Source organism: Lepidothrix coronata, unplaced genomic scaffold, assembly GCF_001604755.1.
Source record: "Lepidothrix coronata isolate B3197 unplaced genomic scaffold, Lepidothrix_coronata-1.0 Scaffold269, whole genome shotgun sequence".
NCBI lineage: Eukaryota > Metazoa > Chordata > Aves > Passeriformes > Pipridae > Lepidothrix > Lepidothrix coronata.
The window spans coordinates 161,845-187,902 of record NW_016690449.1 but is presented as its reverse complement, the minus strand read 5'-3'; the positions used below and the strand labels follow the sequence as shown (position 1 = coordinate 187,902).

Below are 26,058 nucleotides of genomic sequence, written 5' to 3'. Positions count from 1 at the left end.
AGCAGTCCCTTTTCTGAGTTTTCTTTTAGCACTCCTCTGTGATGGTGATTTCTATTGACCCAGCAAGATGCAAGGAAAGTAGTATCTAATCAGTGTAACTTCCCCTGACAAATGAGTCAAATACCAACATGAAGCCTTTTGAAGTTGGCAAAGGTGTTTAAAAATGACTCTTTTTAGACACTTTACTTCACGGGCTGCTGAACAAAAATGTCACATTTTAAAATGACTGCATTTTATGGAGTGGAGCCCCGTGCAGTACACCCTGGCCACTGAACAGGATCCCTAAAAGCTGCAGTGCTTTCACAGCTGATTTTTGCAGCTCACTGAGACATTTTCCTCTCCCACAGACCTGCTGAACCATCACATCCTGAAGTCAGCCATGTGTGCTGAGGCCATCATCGCTGGCCTGACCATGGAGACTCTGGAAGGAACCACCTTGGACGTGGGCTGCAGTGGGGAAGAGCTGACCCTCAACGGGAAGCCCATCATTGCCAACAAGGACATCCTGGCCACCAACGGCGTCGTGCATTTCGTCAACGAGCTGCTGATCCCAGACTCGGGTACTGGGGCCTCTCTGCATCCCCATTTCTGCTGCCTTTCTTCTGTCTATTCTGCCAAGGAAATGCTGGGTTTAGAGGGCATAGCAATGGGTGGATTGCCCTTAATGCAAGGTTACTATGTGTTGCTTTTCTTTTCAGCTAAGACTCTGTTTGAGTTGGCACAAGAATCTGAAGTTTCCAAGTCGACAGAGTTTTTCAGACAAGCTGGTCTCAGTTCTCATCTAACTGGCAGTGAGCGAGTGACCCTCCTTGCCCCAGTGAACGATGTGTTCAAAGGTAAGCCAGGGATTAAATCCCTTTCTTCCAAGTGCTTGGGCCACAGACCTCCTTCAAACAGTCTTCAACCAAGTTTCAGTGCACAAATACTCAAATCCTCTCTCAAATGCCACAGCCACAGGCAGTGGCATCTAGCTTTACAGTTTAAAACTGATGTGGGTAATACTCTGTATTTGAATGGTTTTTAGTGTCTCAATAGTAACATTAAGTGAATCACTGGTTCTTTTCACACTTTTTGCTGCAGATGGACTCCCAGTTATTGACAGCAACATGAGAAACCTGCTTCTGAACCACATTGTTAAAGACCAGCTCTCCTCTAAGTATCTGTATCATGGGCAGAAGCTGCAGACTCTGGGGGACAAGGAGCTCAGAGTGTTTGTGTACCGCAATGTGAGTCCTCCCAGTGTGTGCTCTGTGTGCCTGAGGGATGAGGGAGGTTCTGATCTCACAGCTGTCACATAAAGTGTTCATGAACATCATGGAAAGTACAAAAATCCCTCTTTGGAAGCAAATGCTAATAAAGTGGTTTTTTTTTTCTGTCATTGTGTCTGCAGAACCTTTGCATTGAAAACGCCTGCATTGCTGCCCATGACAAGAGGGGAAGGTTTGGGACCCTGTTCAGTGTGGACAAGATGTTGACTCCACCAACTGGCTCAGTGATGGATGTTCTCAAGGCAGACCATCGCTTCAGGTGACCTTTCTGCTCTTCCCAAGTGCTAGTTAGGAGAAGAAGAGCTGCCAAAGCAGTTTCTGTTTGTTATGGGTTGTAGCCATGATGATACAGATGTTTTTTTAACACAGAAAGAGCATCCAAAACCATGGTCTCCCTAAATTATAGAGAATGAAAGTTCAAATAACCCTCAATGAATTGTGAGCCAAGATTGTGTGGTTCCCTTAGCACAGTAAGAAGCTGGCTTTGAATCCATCTCTGCCCATCAGAGCCCCTGTGGCCAGATCTCTCTATCTCCAGTTGGTCCCCAAGGAGTCAGCACTCAGATGTTCTGGTCAGACCTCACAGGCTCATTTCCCAATCTAAACCTAATCAACATTTTGATTAATTGATTCGCTGGATCCCAGCAGGATTTCGCCATTGTAACCCCCCAGCTCTCTCAGAGCAGAGTGTGCAACTGCTCAAAGAGCACCAAAGGAGTGTTTGCAGTGAAGCCTTTGCTGTGTGTTTGTTTTGCAGCACCCTGGTGGCTGCAATCCAGTCTGCAGGGCTGACAGAGAACCTCAACAGGCCGGGGACCTTCACGGTGTTCGCTCCGACGAACGAAGCTTTCCGAGCCCTGCCCCAGGGGGAGCTCAACAAACTCATGGGTGAGCATTTGGAGGGCATTCAGGTGAACTGCTGCTCTCACCTCTTGGTGTGGTATGGGCAGGAATGGCCAGATATCTCTGCTGGATCTCATTCTTTGACCCTGTCTGTTGGAAGGGTGAGCTTCCTGCACAGCCAATTTGGAGAAGCAAAAAGCTGAGGATGCAGAGAGTGACACTGAATTCCCAAAGTGGGGTTTATACTGCCTGTGTTCTTGGAAGATGTGTTTGTAGTTTGTGCCACAAACTCACTCTGACTTTAATCTGGCTGTGCTGGTGCTGTAAGCAAGATGACTCCCAGGTGTTTCTAAAGGAACCAGTGAGGTCTCTGCTTTTCTCGAGGCTGAGAGAAGTGAGAATTTCTTCTCAACCATGGGTGTCTGAAGTAAATTTTGCAAAGAGAAGACAGTGGTCCATGCACAGCCTCAAGTTACACTGTATGACATTTAAGTAGCAAAAGGCTTGTTTCTCCTTTTATTTATACATAGACAAAGCAGGAGGTTCAGTTTGATCCTGGGAAGACAACAAATATTCCAGCCTAGTTCAGGTTAAGACCAGCCTCCTGAAAAGCACAGGCACACAGGCTGGGTGTGGAAAACAGCACAGGAATGTTTAATAATGCCCTCCTGGAAAAGCAGCACAATCTTTTATTTTCTTCATGTTCAAAACTGGCTGTGGTTGGAAACAACGTCAGGTATTTGAGAGTAATGTCTTCTGGTCATTAAACCCAACCAAACATTGACATCATAATTTGGGAAGCTTCTGCCCATGGTAGCTGGTTATCCTTTTAAGTGCAGGGACGAGGGACCTGTAATATCAGACTGCACATCCAGTCTAGCACTTAATAGATAAATATTTCAGAACTGTTTTGCAGCTCTGGTAAATGGCTGCAGGAATGAAGATTCCCAGATGTGGACACTTCAGATGTTCTTTTCTCACGCAAATATTTAGCTTATGCCTCTGATGTAGGAGTGAATCACACTGGGGAGGACGTGCAGCGTGAACTGTGGCCACCCTAAAAACCATCACGGAAAAAAGCTGAAATAAAAGCTTTGGAAGCATTGAAAGACAAGGGAGCTGAGGGAGCTGCTCTGGTTTTGTACATGGAGCCACCTTTTGCACTAGTGGGGCTTGCCAGGGACACTGCATCCTCTGAAGGAGAAGCAGGACAAGGGCTGCTGGCCCATATTCCTCTTCTGGAAAATAGATGGTGAAGGGGAAGCATCTTATCTTCCTCAAATCTGCTTCAAAGCATGACTAGATGAGTAGAGACTCAGTGGAGTGGGGATCAGGGCATCAATCCCTGAGCCAGTAGTGACAATTCTCCTGTACTTTTCCCCTTCCTACCCAGCTGTGAGAATTATTGCCAAGTGACACTGGCCTTGGTGACATTTGCAAATACCAGAGTGCTCCATCTGCTTCCTTATTTCACGTGGCTCTTTGCCCTGCCATCTCAGACTTCCTTGGGAAGTGAAAGCAGGAGCAGGTTCATGCTGTGCACAGTGAGAGAACGAGGGATGAAAACCCAAGAAACAGGAATTTCATGTTCTGGGCGGGTTTGGTAGGTACTGAGGTGGGACACTGGAAGAGCATCCTTTTGGACTTGCTGGGATCCTGACCTGCCCAGGCAGGAATGCCCTCAATGTCCTAAGCAGCTCCAACCTGGGTTTTATTTTGTTTTGGGTTTTTTTGGGGTGATGGTTTGTTTTGTTTGGTTTTTTTTTTCAATTTTACATTGTTTCTTTGCACTTTCAGGAAACGGTGGTATTTTCCACGTAACTCCATTCCAGCACATGAAATATGGGAAGCAAGTGCTGATGTTGTTTTCTCCTCCCCCAGGTAATGCCAAGGAACTTGCCAACATCCTCAAGTTCCACGTGGCCGACGAGATCCTGGTGAGCGGCGCCGTCAATGCCCTCGTGAGGCTCAAATCCATGCAGGGAGACAAACTGGAAGTCAGCATGGTGAGTTCTCTGGGATGGAGTTCTGTGCTCAGCAGGGCCATGAGTGTGTCTGTGTCTGTGTGGGAATCTCCCCTAAATGTGCTCACAGTCCCACCAAACAGAGTTTTCCGGGCTGCAGCAGAGGGACTGTTGCCATGTGTTCAATCCAACAAGCTGGAAGAATGAAATGTGGTTTGCTTCAGCTTTCCCCCCCAGAAGGCCAATTGTAAATGATTTCCAGGAGCTGTTATAAATGTAACCCTGAGTCATGGGGGAAAAAGCATAAATAAACGAAATGAATAGCTTGTTCAGCTAACACATCTCTTTTTGTGTAACCAAAATGATCTCTGCATGGGCTCCCCTAAAGCAGCAGGATTTATTTAGATATATAATTTCGTTTCACAAACTCTGCGCTGCATTAAGAGATCGTAGGATCCTCTATTGAGGAAAAAGAAAAAACATTTCAGAAAATAAATTACCACGCATAAGAAAATGCAGGACAAAAATGGAAGGAACAGTGTTTGCAAGTGCATTGAGTTGGCCAAAGTGCATGACAGACTCTTCCCCTGTCCAGTCCTGCTCTGCCCTCTCCTGATCCCATCTCCACAGCCATCCCCCTTGGCACGAGTGGCAGTGCCTGCTGCCACCAGGTTGCTGGTGGATGTGCTCTGCTGCCACGGGACAGCATTCCCAGCCAGAGCACTGAGAGAGCCTAAAGCCTGCCAGCCATCCCAGGGCAGACTGCTCAGGCTGTAATTTGTTTTTTTATCCTCCTTAATGGGCAAGAGGAATGAAAAGGCCTTCAGCCATCCAGTGAAGGAATGAATGCAAAGTGAGGGCTTTTTTAAACGACATCGGAAATAACAAAAAGTTTCTCGTTTTCTTTTTTTTATCTTTTCTTTCCCTGAACAGAAAAACAACGTGATACACATCAACAAGGAGCCCGTCGCTGAGAGCGATATCATGGCCACAAACGGGGTGATTTATGCCCTGAACTCTGTCCTACAGCCACAGGGTAGGTGAGAAACATCTGGGCCACCCTGTGACAGCAAAGCTGCTTCGGGAGGGGGTGGGGACACGTGGCAATGGCTTGGGTTTGGTGAGGAGGGTTGGGCTGCTGTGGGATTTCCACCAGCAAATAGGGGAAGGAAGCAGCCTGAGTGCTTCGGGTGCTTCAGTGCTCTCCGTGTCCCACCCTCAGCTTCAAGGCCCCAGGAAAGAGGGGACGAGCCTGCAGACCCCGCACTGGAAATCTTCAAACAGGCGTCTGCGCTATCCAAGGTAAAAAAAACTCTCACTGAAATCACACTGGGGTAACAGTGATGGCAAGATAACATCTCATTCACATGCTGACTTCCAAAATTGCCTGAAATTGCCATTTCAGGCAATGATCCATCCTCTCTCCTTGCATGATTTAATTATATAAGAAATAATACATTTGTCAACACGAAGCCTCAGTTTGCAGCAGGCAACCTTGGCATGGTGTTATATGTGTCAGCTTCCAGAATGAAGCTGTCATTCCAGAATGACAAAATCCATAGATTTTGGTGACTACTGACTATGTCAATAAATATATTGACATAATAGTGAATTATAGTCATAACAGTCATAACAGTCAATAGTCATAACAGTCAATAGTCATAATAGTCAATATATTGACATAAGTCAATATATTTTTATAATATATTTGATATATTTAATATATTGTATAAATACATAAACAACACATTCAACTATATATTTCTATTATTACATTACATTAGTTATAATATAAATGAATATGTAATATATTTTTATAAGTTGAATGTATTTTATATAACAGACTTAATATATAATTATAGGTGTATGTATATATGTATATGTATATTTATACATATATACACATATTTTTATATATACATATATATTTATATATACATACATATATTTATATATATATACATATATACACATATATAATTGACTATAAATAGTCAAATATATTGACATGCTAACTGCTCTTATGTCTGTCAGGGATCTGTTGTATTTATTATCTGATCTATTCCACGCAGGTTTCTCAGAGGAATCCTCGACTAGGTAAAAAACCAACTTCTCCACCTCGTTTTTAATTTCCATTGTATGTCCCTGTCCCTCAAAGAGGTTTATTCTGTTGTCTTGCCCTAAGCATGGCAGGGAGGGGAGGGCACAGGGAGGTGCTTTGTGTCTGTGCCACCCAACCTGCCCCTTCCCTTGGCAGCTCCCGTCTACTCCCGGCTACTGGCGAGGATGAAGGAGAACTCGGGGGGGGTCTGAGCCACGTCGTGAGCACCCACACATCAGGGCCTGCACCCCCCCAGCTCTGGCTGACAGCTAAAGAGAAGGACAGGATCGTTTTCAAAAACCAAATATCACCCTTAAGTTTATTTTTGTCTCCAGCGAAATGGATAGGAAAAGTGGAAAGCCATATATATATATGTATATATATTTTAAGACCGTTTTTTTATTTGGTTTTAACTTCAAAGTTCCCAGACTGAGGAAATGTTTTGGGGTTTTTAATTTCTGGGGGTTTTGTTGGGGGTTTTTGTTTGTTTTGTTTTGTTTTTTTTAATAAAAACTATTCACTACTTTGCAATTTTAAACATACCCAGTTTTGGGCTTGTTAAGTACATCCAAGGGCAGGTGCCTTTTTTTTTTTTAAACAAGCATGTGCTTCCTTGTTCCCTTGGGTTTTAAAAGTCTTCCATGAAATTCTGAACTGAAGGCTTTTAACAAAAGCCTCTCTATGGACAATGAGAAAATTGCATAGCTATAAACTATGGTTTGAAACATTCTCTTTTTTTAAACCTTTTTTTTTAAAGCCTCTGGGTAATAACTGTGCTGCCTTTTGTTCACGAGATTGAAATGAGAGTTCTCCCTGGCTGAAGCCTTCCAGTAAATGGTTCGTTTTTGATAATGGTTGTTTTTTAATAAAAATTAAAAATAAAATCAAAAATATAAATACGAGAAGCGATGACAATGCTTGCTTGGTTTTTTGGTTGGTTTGAGTTGCCTTTTGGCATCGTTTGCCCTCCTGAGCACGGGGAAGGAGGGGGGGTCACATTTGGCTGGGTCTATGTTAACAGGTTAAATAGTTACTGGGGTGGAATGGCAAAGCATTTCTCCCCTCTGATCCCGGCCTGGCATCATTTTCTGATGGTGCTTTCGTGAGCAGTCACTGTCACGCAATTCCAGGAGCACAGGGCAGCCACCCTCCCACTGCACATCCCTCCTGCTGCATCCTCAGCCACCTCCCCTGGCAGCTGGAGCTCAGCTCTCCATTCCGTGGTGCCAACAGCACTAACTCACCCACCAGGGCTTTATATCCCCTCCCAGTTAGTTATCACCTCGGTGAAACCCAGGATTGTGAGGCAAAAAACAAGAAAGAGAGTATCAGGTGCAGAATACAAAAAACCCCCAGATTGTTTTGGCTGCTCTGGCTGAGGAACACCCTGATAGTTTTCCTTCTATTAAAAGCCCAAACTGAAATCCCACACGCTCAGAGCCATCTGCATAACTCAAATGTGTGAAAAATAACCAAGCCCTTCTTTTATTTCCCTTCTTCATCTTCCCATCTCATTTTTCTTTACTATTTTTCTGGCATGATGTGGTCCTGGTGTTAAAGGCTGATGGGGAACCCTTGGAGCCCCCTATTCCCAAGGCAGATGAGTCCTATCAGGGGACTGAATTCTGGGGGAGGCTCAGCTTTTTGCCATTAGGGTCATTAAATATTCTTCCTTCAAAAGTCTGAGAGAGAGGGAAAGCTGCCTCACCTCTGGCTCTGTTACAGCACATACAATTGCAAGGGCTTTTTTTTTTGCTCTGCTTTGGTTTTTTTTTTGTTTGTTTGATTTTTTCCTCCTTGAAGCTTCATAATTAAGGGATATAAAGTCCTTTGCAACCTGGAAAGGTGGAAAGTAGATCTGCTTCTCATCTCGGTGAGTGCCCCTTGCTTGTACTTTCTTGATGCCTGGCCTGGTGACCAATTAATTGTTTCATGGCAAAATGAAGCCGCTGGAGTCGATGGGAGCAGGGAAAACTTTGCTTAGATGAGTTTAATAACTACAAGAAGTCCCATCTGCTGAGACAGGAGTTTTCATCTGGGAGTACAGCCTTGGCTTCCCACCCTGTGGTTTCTGGGCAGGCATCAAGACTGGTGGTGATGATCTCCTTTGTGTTTTGCTAGGCAGGGTTACTGGGTTTATGAGTCCCTCTGGAGTTCCTAGTAGCTAGAGGTGTGTTAACTTTGCAAACCAATTCCCTTTTTGCTCTCTCCCATTGCTTTTCTGGCTGGTTCTCTGGCAGTGCTCCTTCCCTTACTCTTCCTGCTGCTGCTCCATCCTCTGAGCTGCTGTGGGGTGCCAGCAGCAGCTCCCCACGGGGCTGTGGGTGCAGGGCTGCTGTCCCTGCTGTGTTGACTCTGTAATTTCCCTGGGATCCCACATCCTGGGAAGCCATCCCAGGGTGCCTTCCCACAGGCTCTCTGCTTGGAACCCCCCTGGTTTTTGGTGTTTCCAGATGATAGTTCATGTTGGTTGAAACTCTTGAGATTACATGATTCCCTCCCTTTCCCTGCTCTGAGTTGGTTTCTCATCCCCCTGTGCTCAGGGAGGGATACCCAGCTGGATCAGTGGTTGAGCTGCTTGAGTTGATCAGCAGGGACTGCATCCCCTACTTTGACTCAGTGACCCTTTGGGGACGTTTTTCCCCATGGATGTTCATCCATGAGCCTTATCCTGTGAAGTGAGGGTGGGTGCTGGCAGCCCTCCCAGCAAGGGGAGTCAGATGTTAATGCTTCAGCCCTCAAGGGGTGCACAGGGATGAAGCAAGAGAGCAGCTGGAAGATAGGGAAATGAGGAGTGCTGAAATGATGGCAACAAAAACTTTTTTGTCATTTTCTAAAGAAATATTTTTAATATTTTTTTTTTTTATAATGTGACAAAAGGTGGAAGTGAAAGTAAGAAGGAAGCTTCTGGTGCTGAGGCAAAACATAACTCCCCTGGGGAAGTGCTGGCTGAGGGGCACAGAGCTCCCATGGGTGTGGGAACCTGAGGGATGTCCCAGCCAAGGGCTGTGGTGGGATGGAGGACTGGGAGATCCCCTGTGTACCAATCCCATCCCACCCCAGAGCTGCAGGAGTCCAGACAGAGGCACTCGGGGAAGGGAAGAAGCAAAGCCTGATTTAGGAACTGCTGAGGGAGGGTCTGGGCAGCTGCAGAGTCCCTGGGGCAGCCTTGGGATGGGCAGCATTTAGGATGAGCCTTCCTGTGGCAAACAGCACTGGGGTGCTCAGCACACAGCCCTGTGGCACCAGGGGGTTTGGGTGTCTCATGTTGTCAGAGTATTTCCACCTGAAACCCAGAGTGGGGGTGAATGTCACCACGAGCCTGCACCAGGACTGGGGCAAAAGGAGCTGAGCTGAGAGCAGATAAGAGCCTTTTGGAGGAGAATCTTGCTTTTTCCCTCCTTTGAAGTCAAGAGTGTTTTTCTAATGAAAATTTGCAGGGATCTGCAGCTGCCCTTGTTTACTTTTTTTTTAGAATAATGATCCCTTCCCTCGCAGTGGCTCTGGTTCAGCAAAATAATTAAATGTATGCAGAAATCCACTGAGGAAAAGTACAGCTTTTAAGTGTGTGCTCTAAGTCCTGAAATGATGCCATCATGTCTGGGCTGCTGCTTGTGAGTCTCTTCTGTGCCTGTGGAGCCCCAGTGCTCCCCGGGGCTGGAGCAGGGAACAGAAAGTGGTGCCTCTGAAGGGCTGGAAAAGCAGATGCTGAATGTGAAATTCTGTGTTTCGGGAAGCCTCACGTGGTGGTTTTGCTTATTTACATCTTGAGACATGAAGCAGAGTTGCTTTTCTTCTAGAAGGTTCTTTTCCTTTCTGGTGGCCTTCTGCAGAGATATTTAAAGCAAGAGGAAAAGCAGGGCTGAGCTTTGCCCTGGGAGAGATCTCACATGAAGTGCTGGGGTGGAAAACACGTGCTCTTCCAATGCCATGGGAACCTTGGAGCACTGTTTGCTCGGCTTAGGAGGGAGGTTTGGAGCTGAGCTGCCCCGAGTGCTGGGGTGTGGGAGGGTCAGGCTGGGAGGTGGGTGATGGCAGCTCCCTGTGCCTCGGGACGTGAGGGGTGAAAAGGCAAAAGCCTTTGCCCCTGTCAAAGGCCAGGCTTGAGTGGAGCCAAGGCATCTCAGCCAGATGTGCTGCAGAAGGATGACCCCTGGAAGGGGTCACCTGGACACAGGGGTGAAGCCACCCACGTGCCATGGTTGGAAAACTGCACTGACTCCCTGCTTTTCTGTTGCAGGCAAATTCTTGTTTGTACACGTGATTTATTGGGAAGTTGTTGCACTGTTAGCTGGGGTCCCAGGAGGAGCAAAACCCAAAACTAAGGGTAGTATTAGTGTTGGTGAAAGACAGGCTTGAAGGAGCAGCTGGGATCAGAGGCATTCAGCTGTGGCTCAGGCAACTCTTGAATTATTATTTTTATTTGTTTTGACTCCTTTACTGTGACATATTTGAGATACTTCGTAGAAATCCGTAACTTTTCCAAAGAAAAATATTTAAAGGGGACTTTCTTTCCAACAACAAATGATGCCTCATTGTTTTGCAATACTTCCATGATCAAACACTTCGCAAAAGCTCAGCCCATTTCCCAGGAGGGGTCAGGGGTGCAGGAGCAGAGGGGCAGCAGTGCCTGGTGTGCCATGCAGCACACTGTGAGGGCATCCTCCTGCTAAGGCAGAATATCCCTCCTAAGGATTTGTTTTCATCTCCTGGAAAGGAAGGTGGCAGGAAGGGTTGGTTTGTTGGGTGCTACCATTCATGATACACTGAAAAATTCTTTCCGGGATGCCCAGACACATCTGTCCTGCTGCACTCTACCCTTGAATTTCCTGCAGGTTTCCTTGGAGTTTGGCTGTTTCTTCAGCTTTTGACTTGCCACCTGTCTCTTCTTTCTCTGTTCAGTCTTTCCCACAGGACTTGATCTGACTTCTGAACTCGCACCTTCATTTCTTTCACATGCAGCTTGTGCATCAAGCCCTTATTAGCTGGCAAATGCAAAACTCATTACATTTTAATTGTTACTTCTGGGAGAAGAATCAACATATCCTGTTTGGAAAATAATAGTGCAGAAGCTGGAAGCCTTCTCAGGGCTTTTGTTGAATTTCTAGTTTTGCAGAAGCAGGAGGATGAATTCCTGGAATTCAGGATTTCCACCAGTGCTGCTGTGTAGCTTTTCTAGCTCTCTGCCTTTGCTTCAAAGTTTGCAGTTGGGATAAAAGACCTTTCTCATGACCTTTAGGTGGAAATCCCAGATAATCCCCAAGTGTTACAATACTACCTTTGTCCACGCAGCACTTGGGAAGTTACCAACCTCCCTAAAGGAAGAGCCAAAGAAAGGTGAAGCATCCTGATGACCATGACAGTAGTCATGAAATTATAACTAAGGCTGTTCTAGTGTGAAGACATATCCATTTGCTATAAACTGTAGGCACCCTAATCCCTGTATATAGCACTGTGGGTGTTCTCCTGCCAGTGCTGTCAGTGCTGTTCATGGCTTTGGACAACACACAGCCTCCTGTGGAGCTGGAACCTCAAAGTTCAGGCTGTGAGTCTGGCTCCAAGACCAAGTCTGGTCCTACTCACAGCCAAACAGATCCTCACCTTCTTATCACTCAGAACCCAAAGTGCTCACACAAATATTTACAGACTCATCCCTGACAGTGGTACCTCCATCCTGGTCTAGTGGAAACTGTCTCTGCCCATGGCAGGGGGGCTGGAACTATATGATCTTTCAGGTTCCTTCCAACCCAAACCATTCTGTGATTCCTGCACTGAAGGGCCCCTGATTTTGGAATCCCTGCTCACAGGGATGGCAGTGCCACACCCTGCCATCGCCCCGCGGACGTGCACTGGCACCAGCCGGTGATTAAAGGAGCAAAAGAGGCTGGTTCCTTTCCTCAGCTCGTAACTAGAGAGCAGGAAAAAGTGGAATAAACAAAGCCAAGCTGCAGGACAGTCACGCAAAGCAAAGGGAACTGAGAGGCATCAGCACAAAGTGCTCCAGGACAACACCATCTGCGAGCACTTGAGGCGCAGGAAATGCTGCTCCTTAAGAAGCTGGTGGTGCTGCTGCGTAGGGCAGGAAACAGGCTGGGGTGAGGCAATGATTCCTTTCATTTGCTCAGCATATTTTGCCTCCTTTTACATAAAACCCGCAAATGAGGAACTTAAAGTCACTTCTCCTATAGAAGTTTTCGATTGTGGAATTTTTCCGTGGGCTTTCTTCTTCTGGGCTGCTCCTACCGTACATTCTTGCTGGTGTTGACCCTGAAATGTAGGGAAATGGTAATAAAATGACCTGTGCTCTGAACTTCTCTGAAACGCCTGTGAAGCTACAGAGGCTTTGAGTGGAGGACCCTAAAGATGGGGCACTGAGGTGGGTCAGCACTGAAGTGTGAGCCACAGTGGGGTGGCTCACCCATGGTCCTGTGCAGGCTTAGACATGGACCTGTGCTGTAGAGCTCCTGGTGCAGGTTTGGGAGATGGCCTCTATCAGGTGTGCAGACAAGAGGGGCCCGAGGAGGGTGATGAAGATGGGAAAGGGCCTTGATTTGAAGCTGTGTGAGGATGCTGAGGGCACTTGGTGTGTTCAGCTGGAGAAGGGGAGACCTCAGTTCCTTGGGAGGGGAAGAGGAGGGGCAGGCCCTGAGCTCTGCTCTGTGGGGACCAGGGACAGGACCCAGGGAATGGCTGGAGCTGTGTCAGGGCAGGGTCAAGTTGGATCTCAGGAAAAGGTTCTTCCCTCAGGGGGTGGTTGGGCACCGAACAGGCTGCCCAGGGCAGTGGGCACAGCATCAAGGCTGTCAGAGCTCCAGGAGTGTTTGGAGGATACTCTCAGGCATGTGGTGTGACTCTTGGGGATGGGCCTGTGGAGAGATAAGGGTTGGACTCGATGATCCTGATGGGTCCCTTCCAACTCAGCATATTCTGTGATCTGAGCTCTTCCTTCTGCCCTTTGCTCCAACTTGCTTATCTTTAGGTCATATTAATGAAAAGTAGAGGGAACTGAGCCTGGGTATACCCAGGGAGAGGGTGCCATGGTGGGATGCTTAGCTTGGAGAGGTGTTTCTGCCCTGCCCTGCCCTGGGGATGCTCGAGGGGAGCGAGGGAAGCGCAGTGAGAGACGCTCAGGGTAGGTGGTCCAAGGCCTGCTGACCAAACGTTCCTCCCCAGCTACTATATTTGGACACCACAAGCAAGTGATTTCACTTTCCTGTTTAAAAAACAGACCCCCCAAAGCCAGGCTGCTGGCTGCTAAGCCTGGCCTTGCAGCACATCCAGCTCAGCCAGCAGCAGCCCCTCTCGTCCCGGGGGTCACCTCGGGCAGCGTGGGCTGTGCCTGGGAGGGAGGCAACTGCAGAACCCCAGTGCTTAATTGCAACCACATTCCCCCAGAAATGTCTGCTGAAATATTTATAAATACAGCCAGCAGCTGCTAATGCCAAACAGGAAATTTTGAGCTGAACAAACTTTTCCACGTTTCTAAGCGGGGAAAGTAAACTGTAGCTAAGATCTGTATTTAAGAGAGAGGGGAGGAAAAAAAAAAGTCTAAATAGCAACAGGCTTCCACTGTTCCATATCCTGAGGGAAGTTCATGATTTCTTGAAGCCTTGGTTCTTTCAGCCAGTTTTCTATAAGCAGTACGTCTGCACAGTGATATAGGAGGTGGCTTTAAAGAAGAAAATTGGGTTATACCTCAACACAGACATGGTAAATGTGATTTCAAGGGGAAAAGAAAATAAAATACACAACTTGAATGGAAACCAATGAGCCAGGGATAAGGATGGTGGGAGCCATGGTCACCTGAAGGAATGGAGGCCTATTTTATCTTGCACTTCATGTTTTGGAACTTCTTTTTTCCCCCCCTTTCGAGTTCCTTTCTAGGATTTTCTTGTTTCTGCTCATTCATTACTTGGTGTTGAGACAATATTTTTGAGCACTAAAACAGAGAAAAAAGTGTAACACTAAATCTTCGTGGAATTATCTGTTTTAAATAACTTCTACCATTTATGAATTCATTAAATTCATCTTCAGGCAAGAAGCATTATTAGGCTTTTAAAAACTGATTCATGTCATTTCCTAGTCAATTATATTGAAATAGAGCTGGAATAAAGCAAATGTCCCTAGTGTGCATATGGAATCTGAAATTGTATTCTTCAGTTCAAGCATCTTCAAAATGAAGTGAAATACAGATGGAAAACCTGGAGTCTTTTGAAGAATGAATCCTTACAACAATAACTCAGTCTCTACTATCCCCACTATCACCTCCATATACAAATCTTTTTGAGCTGGTTTTTCCAGTTAAATTCTGTTTGCTGTGATACCTTAACGGGAAGAGAAGAGCTTTCTGATGCCGAGAATTTGTTTGTTTGTTTTTGACTCCTGGCCCTTGGTAGCAAATCCTTATCCACTTCCTCTGTGGGAGTTAATTTTCTTTGAAACAGGTCAATGGTTTGTGGCAAGCTTGGCTATGGGGTGCACAGACTAAATTACACTGCACTGTCTGGGGCGATTTTGGTGAGCAAAATCCACTTTAAGAGGCAAAAGATCGTACAAGGAAATGGAGTTTTAAGGATTCTCGTAAATTTTAGAGAGTAATGGCAGTAAGATCTTAGGAAGGCTTTATTGCAGTATAAAGTGTGGAGTTCAGCAGCAAATTTATTCATAGCTTTTCTACTTGAATGGGCTCTACCTGCTCTAATTCTGGGTGGGAAATTAAGCACCCGGGTGGGCAGCCCTGGGAAGACTTGAGTTTCTCATGAGGCTGTGGCAAAGGAAGATCTCAGCCTGGTGTGGGATGAAAGGAGTGTTGTTGGATGGATGTTCAGAGACACCCGTGGTGCTGAGAGGTCCCTGCCAGCTTCCTTGGGAATGGGATGTGCTACATTAGCTCACTATCCAGAAATTCATGACATGAGAAAACTGCTGGAGTTTCACCTCTATAATCCCCCTTTTCTTTCTGCTGAGCACCTTTGCAGCTTGGTGCTGGACTCCCAGCTTTTAGGTTTGGTTTTCCTCCCTTGTCGTTGGAAGGATGCATGTGGGGCCAAGGGAAGGGTTCCATCCCTCCCAGGCAGGTGGTATTGGCAGTAATCCTGCCAGTGCTTTCCCCATCCATGAGAGGAAACATCCCTTTGCCATTTCTTTTTCTCTTTTTTGCTGTCACTGAAGACACCATGTAGAAAGCCAAGCTGAACTTTTCATCAGCTGGAAAGACTCCATGGCAGCCAAAAAGAAAGGTGAGGACCTTTGGATAGTATCCTCATAAATGTTTTCAGTCAGGAGGGTTTTCAACAGCACATCTTGTTAGTTGTTTGTTACCACGGAATCAATCCTCCAGCTCCCTTGAATGCTGCCTCTCTCTCAGAGCACAGGTTTGCCAAGGTACAGTCTGTCACACTTGAATGACTTTTCCCTTGAGAATTGTTCAGAAGTGTGTTTGTCCTGTTGTGGAAAGTGAGTTTCTACCCTGGACCTGCATCACTTGCATCAGGGGCTTTTCTTCTGCTCCTAAATCCTGAGTGTACACACGATGTGCAGATCCCTGAGCAGCTCTTGCACTGCAGCACCCTCCTGCCATACCCTTTAAAGCATCTCTGGGTTTCCCTTTGCCTACTTGACAGCAGGGACCAGACTCCCCAGGGCCAGGACAGGCATGACAGAGCCTGAGTCACCAGCTCTCCATTTCTGGGATCTGGAACAAGTTTGAGCCTAATTCAACCCAGACACTTAGTGCCAAAGAAATGTGCCTCTGAGCCTCTGCAGATGTGTGGGCAGTCAGGGGGGCACATCTTAGCAGAGAGAAATGTTTTGTCTCATTCCTCACTAGGAGTTAAGCAGGACTTAACTGGGAGTTAAGCATTAGGAGCCCCAAGTGTCACCAAGTGAGGCTTGAAAAAGCAGTTAAGGCATTTTGCTGCCACCGGGTAAGACATCTGTGAGCTCTTTGATGACTTCTGTGAGCTCTTTGATGCACCCTAAGATAAAGATGTAATGGTGGGGGGCTGGAGTACCCACCTGGCTGCTCTTCCACACCACTTTCCCTCCAGGTATGGCTTTTCATACTCCTCAGTGATGGCTTTACCCACAACTGGCCTTGATGTGTGTGCATGAACAAGGAAACACAGATCTGAGGTTGACTTTGTGCTCAGCACTGTTGGAACAGGCTCAGCTCTTCCCTGTCTGCTGCCCTGAGACTCTTGTTTAGACTCAGATGTCTCCATGATCAGTGTCCACGGGGATTCATCCCAAACAGGCAGATGAAAGACAAAGCAACTGAGCTGTGGTTGGATGCTGTGGCTGTGACAAGGAGATCTATTTACAGTTCCAGTTTGGAAAGGCGGGCAATTAAATCCATTTTCTGCATAATTGATGAGAAAATTCTGGCTGCCTACCACTAGGCTCTAAGTAAGACCATGTCTTAGAAGGAACTTTACTCTTCCCAGGCCAGGGTGCTCTATGGCTTTGGGCTGTAGATTATTTTTCAGTCCCTAACCATTGCCTTGGATGGGCATTGCCTTATTCCTACCCATTTTTGGCACTTCTGTCTTAACATAAATAACTACTAAGGTGTTATTCTGATATTTTTCTTCCAACCTCCACGGGATTCACAGGGAATGACAGGAACAGAGCAATGCCAAGGGCCTCTTTTGCAGGGTTTGGTGGAGAACACCACCCAGGAGTAGATAACCGTGTCCTGGAAGGCAGAACTGACTCACTGCAGGCCAAGACAAACACTGAACCATAAACACTTTGGCCTTCACCAGCCACCACCAAACACAAGGTAACAGATGGTTCAGAGTGAGAGAACAACAAGATGTGAAAAAATGAGCAAGTCACAGATCTAAGTAGAGCTGCCCACTGCAGGTTGGGTTGTTTAAGGTCAAGGCAGACTGGGATGTCCATAAGGAGTGAGAGGAGAGCAGCAGCCAAAGCTCTGTGTGCCAGGTCACTGAGAGGTGGCATCACTCCACCTTGCCTTGGGCACTGGAGCTGCAGCACTTGAGGATCTGGCCTGGAATTTTTATTACATTTAGGAGCAAATTAGATCTGGTTTAGGAATTTTCCAGTAAACCCTCGTTTGCTGGGAAGTGTTGATTCGCTGAACCCAAAACTTTGACACTATGAGAAAGATTTCTTATTATATCCTGTGTGGGATTTTTGGTAGGAGAGACAGAGACCATCCCAGCACAGCTCACACCTGAGCTTGAGAAGCTGAGGCTGGTATTTCAGGCTGGATTTAGGCAAGAGGGAGCTCACCCATCCCTCAGGTGCTTTTTCCCACCTGAGGGAGGTCTCCCAGCACCTTCTGTGGACTCAGACAGAGCTGTGAACCACATGTTGGGCAGTACTTGAGCTGGCTGGCTCCTAAAAAAGCCTAAGGTGGTTTTTGGAGGCTGCAGGAGAGGATGTCCCCTAACCAACCATACAATACTCAGTGGGTCAGTCATGATGCACCCCTTGAGCTCACAGAACTTGCTGGAGACTTACAACAGGAGGAAGTTAATGGGTTCACATCTGTTCTTGGCTCCACAGTGCAGAGAACTGACTTACCAGGTTTAAGCATTTGACATCCTTTGCAGTTCCACAGAATCTTTCTGGCTGCAATAGTGGAAGAAGAAATTCTGCCTGATGAAATCCTTCCATGCATTAAAATGTACCCTGCCTGCTTACACTCTGCTTCTGATGCTTCATCCCCAGAGCAGTGACTATTACCTTAACATTGCATTAAAACTGGATCTTTCAGAAGCATTGGGGTGCTGCTGCAGCAGGAAGCTGTGGTTGGAGCTACTCACATCTGTGCCACACCCCAGAGCTCAGGATGGCAGCTCAGAGACAAGGGGGACCAGCAGCCTGAGCACCCCTGTCTGAGGAATTCTGGGCTTGTTCACTGTATGGGTTGAGGCACACCGACCTTGCTGGGCTGACTTCCCCCTGACAATCACACCTTTGGTGAGTTGGATGTGCCACACACTGATCCAAAAGCAAAAACTTGTATTAGTGCTGCTGTTCCAAAAGGGCCCCACCCACCAGGGATCTATTCATAGATGTACCCTTATCTACTTCCAACCCACTCCTTTGTGGAAAGATGTCTTTACCTTCTGTTTCCTTTGTTATTTTTAACCATGTCCAGGATTGAAATGTGAGATGTTGAGCTCACAGCCCTTTTGGTGATGGTCCTGGACACCTCCCTGCCCAGTGTGGGTGTGAGATAAGCTCCTGGTTTAGTCCCTCCCTACCCCCATTGTTCCTGGGATGGTCACAGAATAGTTTGGGTTGGAAGGGACCTTAAAAATCACCTGGTTCCAACCCCCCTGCCATGGGCAGTGACACCTTCCACCAGCCCAGGTTGCTCCAAGCCCTGTCCAACCTGACCTTGGACACTTCCAGGGATGGGGCAGCCACAGTTTCTCTGGGCATTCTGCTTCTTCATTTAAAGAAACTGTTTAAATAAATAGACATATACCCTCCTGTACCTAACCTATGTGCTCCAATACCTACTGCAGTACTGTAACACCACTGCTGCACCTACAGCAGCTCCATCCAGGGAACAAGTGCACATCCACATCAGTGTGGCCTTTCAAACCATGGCACAAGATCTATTTGTGAACAATGCCCTGTCCTTCTGTAATTTTGTGCAGAAGGGATGCAGGCATCTGTAAAGACTTGTTCTCCAGCAGCTGCCCTTGCTGCTAGCTTGATCTGGCAAAGGCTCTGGAATTTGTTCTGTGTTTCATCTGCTGGATTTTAATGAGGATTTTTCTCCACCACTCTACATTTTGCAGGGGCAGATGCCTTGCATTTTATGAGCCTGATGTAGAAACCCCACCACCAGGGTAAGGCAGAGGTGCAATGATGTTTACTATAAGCTCCATCCACATGCTTTTGGTTCTAGTAATCTGTTTCTGGAGAATAGATGGCAGTCTCTGGCAGTCAGATACGTCCTCGCTGTGTCACCATTCCTGGAGGAGCAGAATCACTGTCACTCACACCAAGCCTGTGTTTTCATTTGTTTGAGGGTGACTATAATTGGAACCTCCTGCAGCCACTGAAGCCAGGAGCCTTTTTGGCTCTGACACAGTTTGCTGAAAAGGCTAATGCAATTACTTACGTGAACTAATCTGTAAAGGATGTTTTTGTGTTGTCTCTGCCTTAATTGTTTCCAGCTTATGGCATGGAAATGTTATTGGCCCTGGGAGGCCAAGGGGAGAAGGGAGAGAAGAAATGTCAGAAGCAAATGGAAGGTTTAGATGAATGTAGGAGGTACTTGAAGTTTTTCCTCCTACTCCTACATTCTTTAAATCATGGGGAAAAAGGTAAAGCTATTTGTTTAAGTCACACTTGGTAGAGCAGCCTTGATCTGCCACAGGGAGCTGAGAACTGTTCTGTAGCTGCAAAGCTTTCTTAAAGTGGGTCATGTTGGTCTGCAGGCACCTCTTGCTGCCTGGGAGCAGGTCCTCAGCCTCCCTTCTGTCCCTGGTGCAAAGAAGGGGCTCTAGTAAAGGTGTCTGGGATTCCCCTCCCTCAGGAGATCCTACAGAGGGACTTGCTGTGCCTGGTGGCTGCTCTGGCATCCCGTGGATTCCCTCAAGTTGTTCTGCTGCTCCACATCTGCAATGTGGGTATTTCTAAGGAGAAAAAAGCTTGTAGGGATTTGTCCATTTTCAGCACTGGAGTCAGGAGGAACGTGGAACGTTTGAACTCCCTGTTTGGGAAGGGGGTGTTGGAAAGAGTGTCTGACTCTCTTGTATCTCTGAAGACTTCAACCATGCATGTCAATGCTTGGATCTGAGGGCAGCTGTGCTGGAGAAACATTCCCAGATCCAAGTGAGTCATTAAGCAAGGGCTGGGCTGAGGCCACGGCATTTGGAGTCAAGCTCCACTTGTCCCATCTCCAGCAGCCAGTCCTTTCCAGAGGCTGCATGGGCCAGACAACCTTTGCTCATTAACTAACACAAGAACATCTCTTCCCAGCAGTAGCTTCCACATGCTCAATTACTCACTTGACATCTAAATATTAACAGAAAAATGTCTTTTTAATACTGAAAGCTCTTCCCTTCTTGCATTCGTGTCCAAGCTGTAGCCTTTTGGACAAGCTTCGGGCTGGTTTCTCCAAAGCAAGCATCTCCTGCGAATGCTAAGCAGCTAATGGAAAGAGAATATTCATCCCAAGCACTTGGAAAGAGAGGTCATGAAAGTGTTTCATATGAAAGTGCAAATTTTAATGGCAGATAAATAAACTAGACTTCAAAGCCTACTGCTTTGCACTGGCTGTTCTTCCCAGGCAGTAAAGTTTCTCCCACAGAAGCAGAGCAGGGGAGGCTGCAGAACTGTGCTTATTGTGGGTGTTTTGCACATTTTTATGTAGTTTTCCTGGGATGGTCTCTCCCAGTACCTGTTGCTCTCCTCTGTTGCATTTTGAAAACCCTGTGCTCACAGACAGTGCCACAAAACCCGGCAGTTTTGCTAAAGAAAATATAAGCAAGTTATTTGCCTGTTTACATAAGGTTCCTTCAGGCATGTCAAGTATTTCAGTTGTGGAAAGAGCACAGTGGTTTTCATATGGTCAGACTGAGTGCAGACAGCCCAGGGATTTCAGAAATCATTTCCTTAAATTTATTGCTGTTTCAAGCTTTTGTTCTCTCTATAATATTGTGTGTCCTGGGTTTTCCTTTGCAGCCTCCTCACCATGTGCAAAACTGCTTTAAATGTGCTCCTGTATCATGATCCATTTGCTCAATAACTAGTGTTTCATGCTCAGTAGAAGAGCCTTTGCTTTGCCCTGCAGGATCAGGACTGATTCCCACTGAGCCCCAACCAAGACCTGTCAGTCCCAGGCCACCACATCCCTTCTGCAGAGGTGTTGGTGATCTGGGCAGCATCACCTCTCAGCAGAGAAGAGACCAGGACCAGGTTTGGGCTGTGCTGTGACACCCAGAGCAGCTCACCTGGCTTTGCAGAGCAGGGGATGGCTGGAGGTTCCCTTTCCTGTGCACTTTTGGGAAGCTCCTTTTGGAGCACTGCCCCTCGCAAGCAGGGATCTGCATCATCTTCCTCCTCCTGTTCCCTTTGCTCCCTGTGGACGTCCAAGCTGGGACAGCTCTCCCCAACCTCCTGGAAAGAGAACTGGACCCCCTTCTTCCTGCAAAAGCCCCTCTCTTTCTTGCTGGCTGTTGGAAGCTGGAGGGATTGGAGTCTAATGCATCTGGATACTGAAACAGTGAGGTCACTGGGGTGATGTCAGACAAGACACTTTTTTAAAAAAAAGTGGTGTTTTTTGCACCACTTTTCAATGTGGGGTCAGTGAAAAAAAGATGCAGTTAAATTTGAATTAAAAAAAAATAAAAATTGATGGAGCACTACTTTGAACAGCAGTTAATGGTCAAAACCAAACCCAGGAGAGCACCATCATTAAGACTCTTGGCTATTGCTCTACCATGTGCCATTTCTTTTCTTTGTTTGTGGTCACCCTGTTAAATTCTAAGCATGACCATCAGGTCTTGATGAAAGCATTTGTCTCTGATTTTACTCACCAAATATTTTGTTTCTATTGCGACCAAGAAGCTCAAGCCTTTGGCTGGGCCCTGTGGTTTTCAAAGGCTGTGGCTCTCTGTGTGGTTTTGTCATTCCACTTTGCACTCTGGAATGCTGATGCAGATGGAGAGCCAGGCGTGGGCCATGCACCCTTTGGCTCCTAATTTAACATTTCTAGCAATCACTGGAATGGTGTTATGGCACACTGGAGCCTTCCTCAGTCCCTCTGGGACTGAACCTCTTCTGGAGCCTGATGGTCTTGTCAAGAATTCCTTCAAAAATCAACTGTGAATCTCAAGTTTCGATTATTTCTTTATCAGCTGTTAAACATCAGCATAAATATGTGTCTGTTGCCATGTAATTAAGACTTGCATAAATGAAAATAGTGTCAGGAGCTGGTGGACTTTCTGTTACTCCATTGAAAAGTGGGACAATGTGGGTGTGGGCTGGTGAATGGAAAAAAAATTCTTGGAGGAAAAGAGCCCCAAGGTACAAAGATCCTCAAGTTTTCTCATTTTTTTGTTTTGCTTTTTCTTTTTTTTAGAGCTGCTGCCTCTCCCCTGGGCCCTTTCACATTTTAACAACAGGCTTTTAGCTTTAAGGGCTCTTCCTGAACTTTCCTGTCCACATTAGTGGTTGCAGATTGAAAATGCCTCTGCTCTGGTGTGATGGTGAAAGACTTATTTCTGTGTTCTTGGGTACTTAGTTTTTTTCTATAACCTCTTGGGGTTTTTTTCCCCTGCAGTTGCTCCAAATCACAATGTATTCCAAGGTTAAAGAAGGAAGGGTTCTGGACATCTGCTGTTCCTTTGCTGTAATACTCCACAGGGACTGAGGAACTGTCTGTTGGCAGGACCTGGTCTTGTTGTCCCTAAACTTTCAAACAAGAATTTATAGTAGGAGAAAGCAAAGAGAGAGAGTGAGAGAAACAAGCAAGGTTTCCTTAAAAATTAACTTAAAAATGAAATTAATGGGGTGCTAAGAGGATTTAAAGAGAAATGCCTGATGCTCCAGAGCTCTTGGATGAATTCCTGGGGGCTGCAAAAGGTGAATAGGGAATTAAGGAGGAATTTAGATGTTTCCCTCTAGGATGGATTTCTCTCCTGAAGCTTTTCCTCAGTTTAACAAACCTCCTTGCAAGACCTGTCTTATGCAGCAACAGTCTCTCCAGCTAAAGGTGATACCAAAACCTTCTACAAGACCTGAAGGAGAAGCAAAACAAGCTTATTTCTGCATCCCTGTGCTGGTCCAAATTCTGCTGAAGTTAAGAGAAAGCTTTTATTTCAGTATTTTGTCTCTGTATTTCTATAGTTTTGGTCAGTGCCTTGTAGGAGGAATCAGAACTGTTAAAATACCAAGGGGACTGAGATCCTCCAGTCCTCTCTGCTAGTAAAACAATCTCATCTCTTATGTGACACTTGAGTTGTCCAACCTTTTCCTCTGATGTGAAAAACATGCTGACAGCAATGGAATCTGCTCATTTGCTGCAGGAATTATTGCTTCAGTTTGGTGCCATGGTAAATTCTGCTTTTACAGGGAAGATGTCTGGAGTTTAGTTTGTAGAAGAAAATTAACAATAAGCACGGGAGGCTGATAAGAAGAGCTCTGCTTGGCCTTCAGCCAAGCAATTAAAAAAGCAGAAAAATTGTAAATGAAAGGGAATTTCCCTGCCTATCTAGATTCTAATTTTGTTTCTATAAAATAATTTAATTTAGTTTAATGGAATTTTTCAAAGCTGAAAATTACACTTAAGGGGGAAGAAAAAATAAGCTGTCAGTCAACCACGCTTTTAGAGGTAATATTACATTAGGGTTTGTATTTTATTGTATTTTCCTTCTACCTGCAGAGAAACTCTGAGCCCTCATCTTTCAGAGTGAGGGCAATTTAATTTCTAATACCAAGAAATGAGATGTAGAACAAAAGCACTGAGATGTGGAGGGGAGATGATCCAGGGTGTGACAGCACACCCAGTTTCCATAGCCTGGAAAAATGAGTTTGACCACCTCTGGCATTAATGGTGGACCTCTGGCTGTAGCCTTTGAAAAATGGGGGAGTTAAACACCTTCTTGGATGACACTTGGCCAACCATTCCAACAAGAGGAGGGGTAGAGTCACCATCCCTGAGAGTGTTCAAGAAACAAGTGGATGTGGCACTTCCTGATGTGTTTTACTGGGCATGGGAGGGTTGGGTCAAAGGTTGGACTTACTGATCTTGGAGGTCTTTTCCAACCTTAATTATCCTGTGGTTCTAAGGTAAATAATGTGGGAGTGCAATGCAGTCAGGGAGGCCTGGACAGGTCCAGTGGGCAGGGGATTTGTTTCCAGCATGGAAGCAGCCAACCAAGCCCACCCCTCCTGGCTCCTGCAGGAAAAAACATCCACCCAGCACATAAAGCTTTTTTATTTTTCATTTTCTGGCTGTGATCCTGTTACACTGTCCAGAGGCACCACTGGCCACCCCCTGCCAGCATCCCATTTTGCTTTGGGTCTGTGAGTCTCTGAGGTCCTCTTGGAGCCCCAGAGAGGGGAGGGATGTGACTGGTAAAAGCCTTGGCTTTGATGTGATGTGGTTGAGGTACATGTGGGCTGCACACAGGTAGACAAACAAGATTGTGATATTTTCAGAGCACAGATTGTTTGCCCCTCAAAGTGGGGACCTGCTGTGTCTTGCCAGAAAGCCCAGTTTCTGGCAGAAGACATTGTTTATAGAGAGCCAGTCTGGGGATATAGAGTTGCTGCTTGTCCTCAGGCTTGTCCTGTATATATCTGCCTTTATTTTAGTTGGATAATTGTTGGCTCTGGAAATGTTTCCTTCGAGTAATTACAGCTTTTGTTACTTCCTTTGTCTCAAACACGTGGTGTGAGGGAGCTTCATTGCTTCTTCAGGGCTTCTCTCTCATGACTGGATTTCTTTTCCCTGCCAGTGTGTTCAGAAATCCCCTCTTAAAATGCATCAGGTCCTTCTAAATCCCCTTAAACTGACTGAAGTGGTAGTTTGGGGAAGCAGACAAGAGTGGGTTTGGGTTTGAAGGACTTACTTCCCACCCATGTCTGCTTGTTTTTCTGGGTGTTCTTGAAGAGCTGCCTTGGTCTCACTTTGCTTAAACCCTTTTAACAGATAAGGCTTATATATTTTAAACATTTTTAAGATCTCCAGCTACAGAATTTACTCCTGGAGATGCCAGGGGAGCAACATTCCTCCTGGGGGCACTCCCTGAGAAGTGAGTCTAGGCAAGCATTTATTTTGATGCCATCTAACAAAATGCTTGTACAAACTGGTGTTTTCTTCTGAAACCCTCTTTCTTCTTCATGGCAACGTGCTATTTCAAAATGGAGGGAACAGGTTTGTGTTGTGGAAGGTGATGCTCATAAGGAAATAATGACATCGGGGGGGCCTTGTCACTCTTTACAACTCCCTGACAGGAGGGTGGAACCAGGTGGGGGTTGATCTCTTCTCCCAGGTAATAAAGGAAAAGACTAGAAGAAATGGCCTCAAGTTGTGCCAGGGGAGGATTAGATTGGATATCAGGAAAAATGTCTTCTCTGAGAGGGTTGTCAGGCACTGAACAGGCTGCCCAGGCCAATGGTGGGGTCACCATCCCTGCAGGGATTTAAGATGTGTGGATGTGGCACTCGGGGATGTGGTTTAGTGGTGAACTTGGCAGTGCTGGGTTAACAGCTGGACTCGATGATCTTAAAGGTCTTTTCCAACCAAAATAATTCTCTGATTCTATGAGGGAACAAATGAATTCATGTTCAAGCAGAAAGTCAGGAGGTGATGCCTCATGTTCTGCAGCCCACAGTCACCGCCCTGTGCGTGATGCCAACTTGTCTGGTCACAATTGTTGAGATGACAGAAGGACAGATCTCCTCACATAAACAGCAATGACAAGACAAAAGAACCACTGGAGAAAGGAGCTAAATTTGGCTGTATATATAGATGACTCACACACAAAAATCATCCATTTATAGGTTGTCTCCCGGACGGTGACTGGCCCAATTCCCCCTGGAGCCAGTGGAAACACTTACAGGGATTTCAGTGGGAGTTCAGCTTGGCCATAGGGAATATTTTCCCCTTTGTAGCTCTTTGATTTTTGTTGAATTGTTTCTTCCAAGGCTGCAGAGCGTTAATGGGCAGCAGTGTGAGGAGGCAGCACCTAATCCTTAAAGCATCACTTCTTCTGCTACTGCTGAAACATGACTTTGTGTGGAAATCATGTCTGGGACACTGGGGAGAGCGAGGTTGAAGCAGATGTTGGTGCAGTGCTGCCTGGAGGTTGCTGCAGGGAGATAATGTTTGATCACCCATCAAAACAGCATCTGTACGTGTGTGCCACCAAGAGAAAGC

The 26,058-nt window shown here is 46.2% G+C and overlaps 1 protein-coding gene across 1 annotated transcript in view; it reads left to right on the top strand.

Annotated features, from left to right (window-relative positions):
- The window catches only part of TGFBI (transforming growth factor beta induced), a 21,440-nt gene extending 14,355 nt beyond the window's left edge, over positions 1–7,085 (top strand). Inside the window, 10 exon segments of the mRNA XM_017836086.1 lie at positions 307–560; positions 699–836; positions 1,081–1,226; positions 1,391–1,527; positions 2,026–2,156; positions 3,993–4,117; positions 5,009–5,111; positions 5,298–5,377; positions 6,148–6,172; positions 6,333–7,085. Of these exon segments, the coding sequence (XP_017691575.1) occupies positions 307–560; positions 699–836; positions 1,081–1,226; positions 1,391–1,527; positions 2,026–2,156; positions 3,993–4,117; positions 5,009–5,111; positions 5,298–5,377; positions 6,148–6,172; positions 6,333–6,388 (1,195 nt within the window). The 3' untranslated portion in view covers positions 6,389–7,085.
- Positions 7,086–26,058: the final 18,973 nt, after the last annotated feature.